Source organism: Anser cygnoides, chromosome 2 (genome assembly GCF_040182565.1).
Source record: "Anser cygnoides isolate HZ-2024a breed goose chromosome 2, Taihu_goose_T2T_genome, whole genome shotgun sequence".
NCBI classification, from domain to species: domain Eukaryota; kingdom Metazoa; phylum Chordata; class Aves; order Anseriformes; family Anatidae; genus Anser; species Anser cygnoides.
In genome coordinates this window covers 4,199,507-4,214,136 of record NC_089874.1, presented here as the reverse complement: position 1 = coordinate 4,214,136, position 14,630 = coordinate 4,199,507, and the positions used below count along the sequence as shown (strand labels likewise).

The 14,630-nt window shown below is 36.6% G+C and overlaps 1 protein-coding gene across 14 annotated transcripts in view; it reads left to right on the top strand.

Annotated features, from left to right (window-relative positions):
* The window catches only part of ADCYAP1R1 (ADCYAP receptor type I), a 144,950-nt gene that overhangs the window by 77,724 nt on the left and 52,596 nt on the right, over nucleotides 1-14,630 (top strand). For all 14 annotated transcript variants that reach the window (XM_013182431.3, XM_048062363.2, XM_013182423.3 and 11 more), the window contains one exon: nucleotides 11,626-11,733. In XM_013182431.3, the coding sequence (XP_013037885.1) occupies nucleotides 11,626-11,733 (108 nt within the window). The remainder of the gene's footprint in view (nucleotides 1-11,625; nucleotides 11,734-14,630) is intronic.

Sequence of the window (14,630 nt, the reverse complement as noted above, 5' to 3'; positions counted from 1 at the left end):
ATATATTTTTAACCCATCTTTAAATTCTCCAAACTAGTAGTCTCCAACTTACAGCAACTTAATGCATGAAGAAACTCAGTTGCTGTTGGAATTAACTCCTCATTTACAGGAGTAAGCAAAAGGAAAATGAAGATCTGCAGATTATTTTTTTTTTTTGGCAAATGTGGTTAAAAAAATATTTTAAATGTTTTTTCCCAAAATACCACTTCATGCAATGCCTACTGTAGTAGCTTTGATGGAGGTAGTGACTAAACCAGCAGTGTTGGAGGTTTGATGTGTATATCTGTATATTTGGAAGTTGAAATTAATATGACTGTTTCTATGCTATAAGTGGTCAGGTAGCGATGGCAGCTTCAGAACCCCTTAATAACCGCTTCCCATTTCTTCCTGTATCCTCCTAATCTTTAGACAAAGATAGATACATTACACTTGTTCACTAAGAACCTGATCCACATTCTAACAAAGGCAAGGGAATAGTCTTGTCCCTAGTGGTTCAGATTTGGTATTACTTCCACTTGGACCTGTGACCTGTGACCACTTCCTATGGTTTTCTGGGCATTTTCACCTAACACATTTAATGTATTTAAGGCATTGGAAATCATTTTGCTCAATATTGGAAATATTTTTGTTTGATTCTTCCTGGATCTCATTATGATATTTATGGATTTTTTTTCTTTGCTTTACTATAGGCTGATGGGAGAGGTGTATGCTGTAGTTTACACACTATAGAGTTTAAAAAGTGTGTAAACTTATCCTTTGCCTGGATTATAAGGCCTCTGGTTTCTGGCTGTGATGGCACTGGTCATTTCTTCCCAGTCTACATCTCATTCCATTTCTTCTTATTCTCTCAATGCTGAAAACCTTTCCAAAATCAACCAACCAACCAAAAAAAAAATAAATTATCCGGTTATCAGGGGAATGATCACAATATCTCTCCATGCCTCACTATTGTATCTTTATCCTTCTTTGTCATACACTCTCATTTTCACATATCAATACCACTCACATTGCCTTTTCACTTCAGGCTGTAAACTGCCCAGATCAAACCATCAATCTTTACTTTGGACTGGAAAACATCTTGCAGCTGAGAACTTACTGAACGATATAATTTACTTTTGTCTTTTATATACTGACCAAAATTACCTAGGTGTATGCAAATCTTTAAAATAATGCATCGGATTTGTGCTTCAGTTATGTTTTTGCTGTTCTCTGAATACATTGTGGGCAGAATCAGAGAAGTTCATCATGAAACAGCAGACACACAATGTGTTAACATGCCTTTTAACCAGCTTTTTAAAATGTATTTATTTCCTTTGCTTCCTCCAGTAGATCATCAGGTCCCATGGGCTCTAATAAGGAATTGTTTGACTCACCACTAGAACAATTTCCAGGAGAGATTATGGAATTTGCACACTGAAAGAAATTAAGTTATTTAATTCAGTCATTTCTCATTCTCAGAAGATTTGAAGGAGTAAACAAGGAATAAATACCTCTCAAATGTATCCACATTGGCGTCACTGTGGTTACATCAAGAACGAATTTGGCCTGAGATCTGTTATAAGTTATCTTCTACTACAGAAGTGCCTTCTCCATTTAGATAACTATTTATAAACATTAGAAAAGCAGGAAAATGAGGACAGGAGTATAAAAATGAAGGGTCAGCTTTCTTCTGAGCTCTATTACAACTCTTGCTCTGGAGGGTCTTTAGTTTTCAATGTTATTTCTTGTGTTTGTTTTGTTTTGTTTTCAAGCTGTAAAAAGAGCAGAAAATCTTCTTACCCACAGAGCTACCATGAAACCTAAATCATTACCATTTGTAAATGCTTTTGAGAGAAGTTAATGTATGTGCAATGGAATTTAACATAAGTTCTGAAATTAGCAGTCACATAGCCCTTGAGGTTGGTTGCTATTTTCAGTTGTTCAACGCCTGTCTGTTTTGTTTAGTCTATTTATCCTTTAAGAAGCAAGTCCAAATTCTTGCACATGTCATTGATTAGGCAGCTGTTCACCTCAGGTTTGCTCTGAGTAAGTCTCATTGAAAATCCTATTTAGCTATTTTTTAAGTTCAAAGCACAGCCCCACAGTGAGAGACTGTTTCAAGGCTTATATCCCATTTTAGTCCCACTGTAGTACTGTTGTGAGATTTGTTAAAAACTATCAAATCAAGGAAATGTTTTTTGTTGTTGTTGTTTGCTTTTGTTTTTGTTTTTCCATTTGTGTCAGAGCAGATTTGAAATCCTGAATTTATTTCTGGGAAACGTTAATGCTCAGAAGACCTGCTACCAAATCCTCTTAATTTCTTCTCCCATACAGCCCCATCCTCTCTCTGTTTCCAAAGGAATACAAACTCCAAAACACCAAAAAGACATAACAAGAAAATTTTTATTTTCTCTGTGTCCATGGCAATGAGTGAATCCCATTGATCTTTACAGATGTCTTCTTCATAGGCCCATAAATATTACAATGGGCCAAATATCAACTGCTCTACATGTGTGGCATAAGTAGCAATGGACTCTTATACAGCTTGGTAAGAATCTTTGCTTACAGCCGTAGTCGAAAGCCAGGGTTCATTGTGAGGCATGTTAATAATTGTGAAAAATTAGCATGCACATATGTTTTGAATAAAAAGTTTAGAGACCTATATTTCTACCCAGCTCCTCCACTAAAACAGACAAAAATAGTCTTAGTTAATACTGTTAACTGAAACACTTCGAAAAGATAGGAAACAGTTTGTAGTGCTCCATCCTGTTGCCCTTAGTTAATCATTAGTTTTAGGCAGGTTGTATGTGTGAAAGAGATGAACCATTTGGGCAGGATCTGACAGAAGAAGGTAAGGCTTTATAGAAGAACGCAACTTTCTGGCTCTTATTCCTTTGTTTTCTTCTCAAACTTTGTCTAACTGTGTAGCCAGTATTTTTCCTAACTTTTTCCCAGAAATGACTTTGATCCTAGTGATTTAAGGATTAAGATTAATAGCACTGTGATGTACACAAAGCCTTCTAGGCACCGGTGGAATAGGCTGTCTTTTCCCCTCTCTCTCAGCTTAGAAAATTAATGGAAGACAGAGTTGATAAAGACAACTGCATTATCTCTGCTTCTCCTAAGAAAGGAGGGAAGTGAGTCAGGATGGCGTGGTGGTAGGGCAGGGCAATGATAACCATTTTGGCTGCCACCAGCAATAAAAGGAACGAAGGGTACCAGCTGCTGCCAGGCAAGGCTACCTCCAGCAGTAATCCATGATCTCACATTACACATGCCCTGAGTGATGCCAGATCATCCACAGCTGGTGAGCTTGGCACTGGGTCAGGTTTTGGCAGCTTGGAAGTGTCATTCTGTACTCCAGCAGCACTGGAATAAAATCTCCTAATTTTCTGACTAATTTCACAAAGTTTTTCTGCCTCCAGAATAGCAAAATGGTGACTCTCACAGATGAATAACCAATCCCTTTTAAAGGAATTTAAATAAAACCTCTCAATTTCCCAGATAATTGGTTTTTTACTCCCCTGTATAATTAGATGAAGAAATGTTCCAAAGATTTTGCCAAACGGAAGTTTCCCTTTAAAATGCTCCAAAGCTCACCTAAGGCCAATTGGTTGGCAGCACTTAAAGGATTTTTGAGATTTTCTTGGATGAGGTTTTCTTGGCTGGTAACAAAGCAAGAAAAGTAACAAACATGAACTTAGAATAAATATCCTGTGATCAAAAGAAATAAACCGCTTTAGATGAAGAAAATAGTTTTATATCTTTCCCATTATAGATAACATAGAATAACAGATAGAATCATAGAATATACTGGTTGGAAGGGACCCACAAGAATTATCAAGTCCAATAGCTTCTGGCGTTTAAAGGCTGATCTTTGCCATGTATAAAATGTTCAAAGAATAATAATAATAATTTGGCATTAGCCTTTCCTGTTTAGATGTGTTTCACAGGAGATCATAGATGGAGACAAGACATAGACAAGACCTTTCACTGTCATGAGGACAGTAGTTCAAATGGATGAATTGCTGGAAAAATGAAGAGATCTTGGTTTTCTTTTCTCCTCTGAGACAGATCACGGTCTAACGGTGGTTAGTGTGTGTATTTGTATGTACTTGTTTCCCTATGTAAATAGTAGGAATAAGGATAGAGTTCTGATTTATAATTTGTGTAGCTTGCTCCTAAGATATATCAAGAAAGTGAATCAAACTGCTTAAGTAATGCAGAACAGCCAAAGCAGGTGAAAACTTCCCTGATGAACACGGGAAAAAAAAAAAAAAAAAAAAAAAGACTAGCTTCTAGTTCTGAAAAACACAATTTAGGTTTGGCAAATGCAAGGCATATGCACCTCAACTCTTGCAAGCTAAAGCCTGCCATCTTCATCTCATTGTTTTCTGCTTCTGTGCTATAAGACCCACTGTTATAGTCAAAGAAAGCCCATTCTTTCTGTTTATTTCACTTCTAGTTCTTAATACAGTCTAGAATTAACTTGATAGATAAAAAGTGAAGTATCTCAAATCATTTTCTTCCGATGTTTTGTTTCATAAATTAAGCCAACATTTTTTATAAGTTATTTGAAAACAGTGTCTCACTCAGGAATTTTTAGGTCTCTGTAAAGATCATCCTGTAAAACAACTAACTTTACTGATAATGACATACCAGTAGAAAATATTATCATAGTTTATACAGTTATCACTATATAAACAATAGATTTAAAATAGTCAAAAAAGAGATTGTAAATATTAAAACAAAACAAAGAAATGTTAAAAAAAAAAAAAGATTTAAAATGAAACAGTGTTGCATTTATGCCAGGAGCAGCAGTTATCTAGAGAAAGGCAATGGAAAATGTTAATGTGGGCAAACTGCGGGTAGGTGTGACCACAGTTTATTTTTCTTCCTATGCAGCCCTAGTGGAGTGACTGGGACGATAAGTGTGGAATTCTCATGCTCTGAATACAGATTTTTAAAGCCTAAGATTAGGCTTTCTCTTGGTGCCTGTTCTAATCAGTAGCAGAAAACAAGAAAACAGGCATTCCAGAGGACAATTTATCTTAGAAACCCTACAGCAGTGCCCTCTGGAGGTGTCTGTTTTTTTTTGTTTTGTTTTGTTTTGTTTTCATGTGCTATAAAAGAGGTGTAGAAGAACTTAGCTCATATTTACGTATTTAACATTTATATTTTGAAGGCGAATGAATGCCATGATAGACAAAACAAGGTGCTTCTTGCTACAGCAGCAGGAAAATTTGAATAAAGGTAGAAATTCTTAGTGTAATAGCTGGTCTGGGTGGCATATGCTGTATCAGTAAACATTATTCAAATAATGCCAGGAGCTATGAGAAATAGTAACTGGGAAGGGGAAAAAATGTTTTTCTCTGCTGGGCTTCCCCAGCAAAGCTTTTTCTGGGCTTTTTCTTGTACTATGTCTTTCAATCCTGCTTTGTATGTAAGACATTTTAAGGAAGGAATGACTTTATGTATTTATTTATTTTTTATTTACTTGCAAGTGATCAAGTATTTTCTTTTCCAACATAGGATATCTTCTGTTAGTATTTTTTTCCCTCCTTTGTAGCTTTTTCTGGAATTTCCATTGTTTTTTATTTTCTACTTTCTTATGTCCTGGGCTTTCAAAAAGAAACTATTGAATCTGACTGTTATGATTTTTCTGCCTAAATTGAAACACCTGCAGAGACACCATTTCTGCAATAGGAGCTCCTATAAGGTAATTCTACTTTGAAATGTCAATCACTTTTGGAGATCCAGGTCTCATACCCAGGCCTTGCTTAAACTTTTATTTATTTTGGTATTTACCTAGATTTATGAAAGAACAGGAAGCACCTATCTCATATTCCCCCTCTCTCTGAAGGGCTTTATATGTAGTATGCCCTTTAAAAGTTATTGTGCATCACATAATTCGGTTTAATATACTGGCTTGTAATATTATGTTTTCTTTGATATTACTTTTCTGAAGGCAATATGACCTTGAATGTGACATTTTAAACTAATAAATGAGAAAAAGAGCTGAAACTAAAACTGAACATTGTAAGCCAAATGGATTGACTTTCACCTCAAGCCTTCATTTCCATACATGAAAAAAATATAAAAATATCACATTTATGTATTTACATTTTTTTCTTAATATTCCAAGGAAACAAATTTTATGCAAATGTGTTATCTATTACCTTTTGTCTGTGTATTGGCCCATTAACCCCTTTGCCCATTGTCTTGTCATTTCTTTTTTCACACCCTCACTTCAGCCAACAATTTTAAGGTCTCTGAATAAATCAGCAATACTTGTCAGAGAAGTAGTAGTGTCAGAGCTGCAAATTCCTATATGTTTTGTGAAAATGGTGTGCTGATTACAAGGAAGATGTCAAAATGAGTATTTTCACAGAGAGGGGCCAGGTAAGACCGACTTAACAATTTTAAGAGGACTGAATGATTTCACAGAGATTTAGTGCACAGACCTTGCCATCCAAAAGCACATCTCTGCATTTGCACCTTCTCCTGCCAAAAATATATGTCAGAAATGAGCAGTTGTGTTCCACTAGGGAAAGAATGAGGAAATGGGAGGGTGTTGCGGATACAATAAAGAGCATGTAACTATATAGAATGTGAATGAGAGTATTGCAGAAGAGGCACCATGAGGTGATAGGACACAGATGTATGGAAAAAGAACAGTTTGCACACAGTCCTGGTGACAGGGACTCCATGTTGGCTGAAGATAGCAGGCAGCCAATTTAAAGCAAGGTCCTTTCCTTGAAACTGGAGAAGTTTAGCCACGGGACTGCCTGAAATCTGTTGTTATATCTAGCCACTATCAAAACTGGGACTGTAAAGAGCTCTTGACAGAGGTGAGGGAGAAGATAAAGAAAGCCAAGCTATTTTCAGAAGAGCTGACTGGAATGGTTTTAGTGCTAGGCATAATCTTAAAATTACATCTGAAGACTGGAAAATGAGAAAAATACATAGTTTTCTCCATGCTATGAAATTTGGCTTTTCTCTTGTAGAGCTGTTCCTTTTCAGTTGTTGCCAAGTCAGATCCATCCTTAGGAATGTGAAGTATCACCATGAGTTTCAATAATATTGAATTGCAGCTTATCTTTCATGAGCTTCATATGAAATTTATATAAAATACATATTGTTCTTCAGCTGAAATCAGAACCCCACTTTTTCAATATTTAACAGTCACAACAGAAGGTGAACACTGCCACAAGGAGCTTACAGTTAAACACTTTTTTCCTCACACTTTTACAAACAGAAGCTTGAGATAAAGATGTGGGGATTGACCAAGTGGTTTTCCATAAGCAGCCGTTGTGGTTTACCTGTGGTTTGAGTTGCTTGGGAAATATATAGCTATGCTGGCACCATTCACAGCCTGCAGTAACATGTTTCAGCCCTCAGCTAGACTTCTGCACTCAGGGTAGGAAGGTGGCTAAGGCTGCGTTGCTACTGGTCAGCTCTGTGCCCAGAAGGCTATTGGTTCATGTCTAATCCAAAAGACCACATAGACCCTACGGGGAATATAAGCTTTAGCTATTCAATAGGCAGATATTTAGGATAACAGTTCTTATACTCATTCTACTGAATGTAATCAGTGGAGGGAAGGAAGTACACTTACAAAGCAATTCATCACCACTGCCATGTTAAAATGGGGTTATCCCTATCTGAAAAGTGTCTGTCCATGGACTACAGAAGAAACTTCGCTTAGCTGAGTAAGGTTAAATAGGTAAGTCTTAGCCATCTGAACTTAAATCAGTCCTGACTAATTCTGTAGTCAAATTAACTACTTTGTGTTTCCTCAAAAGTCATTGACAAATTGGCCTCCCAAAGGATGAGACATCCGATTGGAGAGAAGGTAGCTAGCTAATTAAGAAGAAACACTCTTCTGCTCATGCTATGAAGAGGGTTTAAGTAGCTTCCCTAGGTCAGATGCCAAGCTTTGCATCACTTCAGCTAGCTGAGATGAATTGAACAAAGTTTAAGGAACATTTCCTTTCCTTTCCTTTCCTTTCCTTTCCTTTCCTTTCCTTTCCTTTCCTTTCCTTTCCTTTCCTTTCCTTTCCTTTCCTTTCCTTTCCTTTCCTTTCCTTTCCTTTCCTTTCCTTTCCTTTCCTTTCCTTTCCTTTCCTTTCCTTTCCTTTCCTTTCCTTTCCTTTCCTTTCCTTTCCTTTCCTTTCCTTTCCTTTCCTTTCCTTTCCTTTCCTTTCCTTTTTCCTTTCCTTTCCTTTCCTTTCCTTTCCTTTCCTTTCCTTTCCTTTCCTTTCCTTTCCTTTCCTTTCCTTTCCTTTCCTTTCCTTTCCTTTCCTTTCCTTTCCTTTCCTTTCCTTTCCTTTCCTTTCCTTTCCTTTCCTTTCCTTTCCTTTCCTTTCCTTTCCTTTCCTTTCCTTTCCTTTCCTTTCTCTGGCACACATTAAATCTTTTTTCTTTAAAATTATTTGCTGATATTCTTTATTCCTAACATGCTAAGAACCAGGAAAATTGCCCTTGTGAAGATGCACCTCCCTCTTACAGTGTCTAAGGCACCTTTTTCAAAGTGAGCTTGTGTATCCCTACATCACATGGCAAAGGAGACATACCATCAGTGCCAGTGGAGAACCCTGCTGTGCAGTTTCACACTCAAGTCACATTGATTTCCATGGGCAGATTTCACCCAGCAGGAGCTTGTGTCTGTACCGTGGTTTATAAATGTAAGGGGATTGTCCACACTGTCTTGTATTACATTTATTTTTTTGTCATTGTTTTCTTTGCTTTTCTAAATTGTTGGCTTCAAATACAAATTTTCCAGACAGGATCAGGCAACTTTCTTAATGAATTATTTCTAATCTTCATCACTCATCTCTTTTAATAACTTGGGCAAATTATTTGAGTACTCTTTGCTTCCCTCCCTTCTCTTCCAATGTCAGCACATCAGTCTTTTCTAATACAACAAACTTATAGCCTTTTAAATGGGGCTATATTTTAGCTATACATGGTAATATGACAATAACAAACATCTAGTATAACTGAATTTGATACATAGTGCTACGAAATATTTATTCATTGTCTTCCCGATCTTTTGTGCAGTATGAGGATTTCTGCACATTTTTCTAGGTTGGTTTACAGTATCTATTGCTACCCCAGTGTTTAGAAGACAACTGATATTAAAGTAATAATAAAAAATAAGAAAGGTTTCCCTGTTTCTACCAAATCCATTTAATTTAAGTGAGCAAGGCTAGCAGGTAGTTATCAGAAGATTTTATTAGCCACTTTGATTGTTTCTAACACCTCTTGTAAGCAAATGTCTCATTACCATGGATATTTACACATGCTTTACTTTTGTACAGATTGCCATTCATCGGTGAACTATAAACCTATTACTAGGCATCTTCAGATTTAGAAGGTAAATACAGTTTCTCCTGTGTGGACAAACAGTAGCTATCAAAGACAGTAAAATCTAATAGTGCTCAATTTGATCTTGATTTCCATCTTTAGTACACTGACTGTGCCACTGAACTTTTCAAAAGACCGTCTTCATGCCTTTTGGAGATATTCAATTCAATCACAGTATTCATAAAATGAGATCCTCATCTGTTGATGGAAACAACCTAGCATAGGAGTGGAAGAAAGGGATAAGGAGAGGGAAATGTAAAGTTTTAATTTTTTTCCCAACTCCTGTGGTGATTTAATGACCAATTTTTTAGTAATATTCTGGTGGGTCTGAAAAAGCTGAAAGACTTTTAGATAATAGGATCAGAATGTTACATGGTCATTAATTTATTTTATGTAATCTGATGCTACATCCTTTAATTTGAAAGAAGGATTATCAAATGCTTATAATATGGAATCAGTATAACATTGTTGTTTGACACTGACCTAATTCTTCAAACGCTGTACAACTCATAACTGTCCTATTTACCACACATGGTGGTATCTGGCTTATATTTTGTGAGATAACATAGGACTTGATCCCCTGCCCCTGAAGCTGATAGAAAAAATATACAAAGCCCAGTCCTGTGAAAATACATCCTCCACTGATGTCTATCTCATACTATCACACAAGTTGATAAAGCCCACGCTGTGTAAAGCAGTTGATCACCCAGCCCTCATTATACTGTACTTCTCCTAGTCTGAAAGTATGACACTTTGAAGTATTATCTGCTTTTATTGAAGATCTTATTTTCCCTGGCACATAGTCAAAGGGAAAGTATATCAACAGAAAACCACTTAGAAAAGTGTGGCACTTGCAGCTTTTAACAGTTGATAAGATTATGTGCTTGATTTCAACATCAAATGCAAAGAAATCGTGGGGATATTTAGATTTAGTCTTTCTTTACTTTCCTGCTGAGGTAGAAGATGATCCCCATTTGAGATTCCTTCACTAAGTCATTATATGTACATTAGTGGGAAATTTGAGAGATATTTCTGAGTTTTTCTGTATACTGTATAAGTTTTTAGGTTTATGAGCTACTAAGATGGTGACTTCAGGTTTACCAAATTGCAGGAGTCATGCATAGAAAGCTGCTTCTTGAAAACCAGTCATAATTTGTCATGTTTCTGCTGCATAAACCTGACTTCTTCCCATGTCCTAAAAGACGAAACCTCCCATCCCCAACCTCATCACCTCCTATTTCTGCATGCTTCTTGTTCTGGCTGTGTTTTGATTTTATGTCAAGTATGTCCATGCTTTGTTTCTGGTAAGATTAAAACCTACACATGTGAGCAGGTAGGAAACAGCGGGAAGCTTTCACCTAGTTCCTGACGTAAGGAATAGAGAGCCAAAATAGAGCCAGATCTATATAATGACTGGAAATTTGAAATAGAAATGTTCAGGTTAGAAATACAAGGCACAATCTTGTAATAAGAGGTCAGTTATTCACCACTCAGTTCCTTAATTCAAGGCTTGCTCCCTCGATGGTTGTTAAGGGCCTGATTCTGCCTTTAGCAAGAAATCACTACATGTAAAATTGTGTTTGATATTTTGAGTTTATATGCTCCAGAGCAGAGTGCTGAAAAAACAGTGAATGATGTTATGATGGGTCATTACTAATGGAGTAATTTTTAATTCTAAACCCAATATTTTCCTGAGAGAATCAACAACATGGAAGAGATTAACTTCTGTCACATATCCACAAAAAGCAGTTTTAGGAGGAAGCAGAATATGTTTTTCAGTTACCAGTCACCTTCCTGAGTCAAATTCCCCAAAGCGCCATTATCCAACCTTTGACAAAGATTAGAGTCTGCAGAAATTCACAGACTTGAAATTGAAAATAGGATCCACAAAAAAAAAAAAAAAAAAAAACACTTTAGATTTATAGATTTAACAAAACACTGTTGAAAGACAGCTAAAAGGTGGTAGATTTTGTGCTCAAGAGAAAATTCATTCCTGACATACACTGGAGTGATTTAATTGGGACTAGGAAACAACATTTTTTTGCTAGGTTAGAGTCTGTCCATTATAGTACCATACAACTATATCATACTTATGCTTTTCTTACCAGTACAAATTATTCTTTTCCAGGGAAAACTTAGAAAATAATATTTATCATTCTAACCAAGTGCACATTTGAGGATAGAAGAAGAACCAACAATAAACTATTATGATTGTTAAAAAAAAAAAAAAAGAGGATTTGTACCATAATGTGTCTTTTGTTCCCCTCTCTTCTATAGGTTGCCCAGGAATGTGGGACAATATTACATGCTGGAAACCTGCAAGTGTGGGTGAAATTGTCTTTGTCAAGTGTCCTGCACTGTTCAGATTTATCATCTCTGAAGACGGTAAAGTATTTTCTCCATGTTCTTTGCTTCTGCGTGGCCAGCATGACTATAAAATCTGACTTAACTGCTCAATATAAAGGGAAAACAAAACTCTCAGTGGCCTAGGGTTGGTTGAGTTTCTATTCAAAAGCACGCAGTAGAAAAATGGGATATGTGTGTGTAGATGTGTGTGCATGTTTTGGGATCTGGAGGAGAGATGTGTGGAAAAAAATCTTCACAGATTGTATATCAATAAAATATCACCAAGTCTAATTGTTAAAGGGGATGTTCTGCCCTTGGGTCTCCACAGAGATCAAAGAGGCCTGACACCGTGTGAAGGTCTCGGATAACTAGTCATCTCAATTCAAATTTATTTTAGAAAATAACTAGAACTCAGACCTGGGTTCTGCTCATGCTTAAGGAGAACACAGGCTTGAAATGATCAATGCAAGGAGCTCCCCTCTTGGAGGCCCAGTGAAAGTTCAGTGAGAATTAAAAATTCCTGAAGAGATGCAGAAGCTCCATCATGTCTTTTTGTGGTCTGTAGAAATGAGAAGTCAGCATCCTACTGCCCCTTGCAACTGGCAGCAGCAACCAAGTAAGCAAACAAAAGTAAATAAAAGATTGGAAACTTGCCCCGGTTGCAATGTGGTGAAATGAAATATTTCTGCTTCCAGCATGCATTGCTTCCTGTCAGAGTTGTCCCTCATCTTGCAGAATGTACTGCTTATGGCCAGCCAGGCTGGTTCCTTTTTCTCTTTTCTCTCTTTTCCCAACTACTTTAGGCTTGAACCAAAAGCCCCATGAACTCATGCTTGATAACCAAACCCTAACAGACACTTGGCTTCAATCCATATACAACCCAGCCCCTGCTGCCCAACTAGGTGCTATTAATATGAGAACCTATGTTATCAGTAGCAATAGTATTTACTTATTATTAATATTATTTAGTGTGTTTTAATGGTGAGTGAGTCTGTTCAAGCTACTGTTTGTGCGATACCAAAACCCCCTTATCTTTTCTTATATATGTATATCTCATCTTTTCTATATATATATAAGTATATATATATTCACATATATATATATTAACTTTGAAATACTTGAAAATTTGCTGAGTAAAAATGAGAGGGTATGGAGAGGAGGAAACACTATTAAGATGTTCACAGCAGGTTTATAGATTTATTAGATGATCTCTTGAAATTTTTTTATTTTTTTCATGATGCAATGAAATGAGCTTCCCAGGGGAATGACTGAGGGTGGCAAAGTCCTCCTATCAGAGTTAGCTAACAACAAGCCTTTGTTGGTAATTAACAGTTTTTTCCATCTCCCCCCAGCACCCATCTAGCCTAGCATGGATCACTTAATTAGCACTTCCCATTGAAGTAAAGGTTCACCATTTTCCCTCTGGGATCCTTCTTCCCAAAGATTATTTTGCCAATGAACTATTCATATCTAATGTTGAGTACAAAATTCACGTTCTCAGTGTTGCTACATGCAGAACATGATTTTGGGGAGACAGTTAATGTTTCATACACAGCTCCAGGACTGCAGAAATGCCCACCTTTAAATACAACCATTTGAACTCATCTAGACACAGAAGAAAATGTCAATACTCTTGTGAAACTGAGAGGAATTTAAGAGTGATCACCACCTCACTAAAAATACCCATATGAAATTCAAATGCCTTCTCTAGATTAGTTCACTGGACTCCATCTTTAATTAATGGAAAGAAAATAAGAGAAAAAGACCAACAGAAGACAATATATGTCATTTCAAGAAACATGAGGTAAATCACCCTTTGGAGATATCTCATTATCCAGCAAGTACTAAAGACAACTCACATAAACAAGGCACCTAATTTTTGAAGGGAGAAAGATAAGTCCCTCTTTAAATTATAAGATAGAAAAATAAAGTTATTACTATAATATTATGTGCTTCAATTATTAGCAAAGATAATTAAACATAATCTTTACTGCTGCAATATTGGTCCAGTATTGATTCAGTGGGTACAATGACACTTACTGAACCGTCATAGTCAACCATAACAGAAAAAAAATAACACACAAGTATTCATGAGGTTTTGTATCTAGCATGGGAAAGGAAATATTCTTCCATCCTTCAGGGTTGTTTTTTTGTTTGTTTGTTTTTTTACTTCTTCATAATTTTGTCATCGATTTTTGTCATTCAACCTGACTGTCAAACCAGTTCTGGTCGTCCTTTGAGCAGGATACACATTCAGCCAAAAGTTTTTGCAATCCAGTTACCAGTGATGTTTGCAGCCTGCAGACAAAATACGTTTATGTTGTTTATTGTGCATCAACAGATGGCTGATCAGCTGTTATCTTCTGATATAACTGCAGGAGGCCTGCTGCTCAAGGCAGTACCTCTCCAAATTTCTGTTAGGACCCCTCCTTTCTGGTGGCTTTTAATCTGCTTCCCCCCATACCCTCAAGATAAGCATGGTAACATAGGCAGAAATTTTCAAATTTTCTTCTCTCCCTCTCTTTGTCTCCTTTTTATTTTTTTATTTTTTTTTTTATTGAATGCTCAGATATTACTAGTTTGATTGTATGGAGAGTGATGCCATGTGCATCTACAGTCTAGGAAATCTTAGGCAATCTCTGACAATCTGTCAACAAACCTCTGCAGCAGACCTTTTCACTGCTCTTTTTTATTTCAAGGAATATCTCAAATGCTCCTCATTTTATCCCCCACAAAAATAGTGCCTTCTCAAATTTATTGATGAAATTTCTTTTCTATGGTGCCCTCGTTTCTGAAGTAATTATGGCACTCTCAGCGCTTCTGAGAAACCATCTAGTCTGTCTCCCTCCTCAAAGTCAGGGCCAGCTCAGTGTTATCTATTCCATTATTCCATCACATAACTAACCTTTTAAATGGAAAATCTTCTCCTATATTTA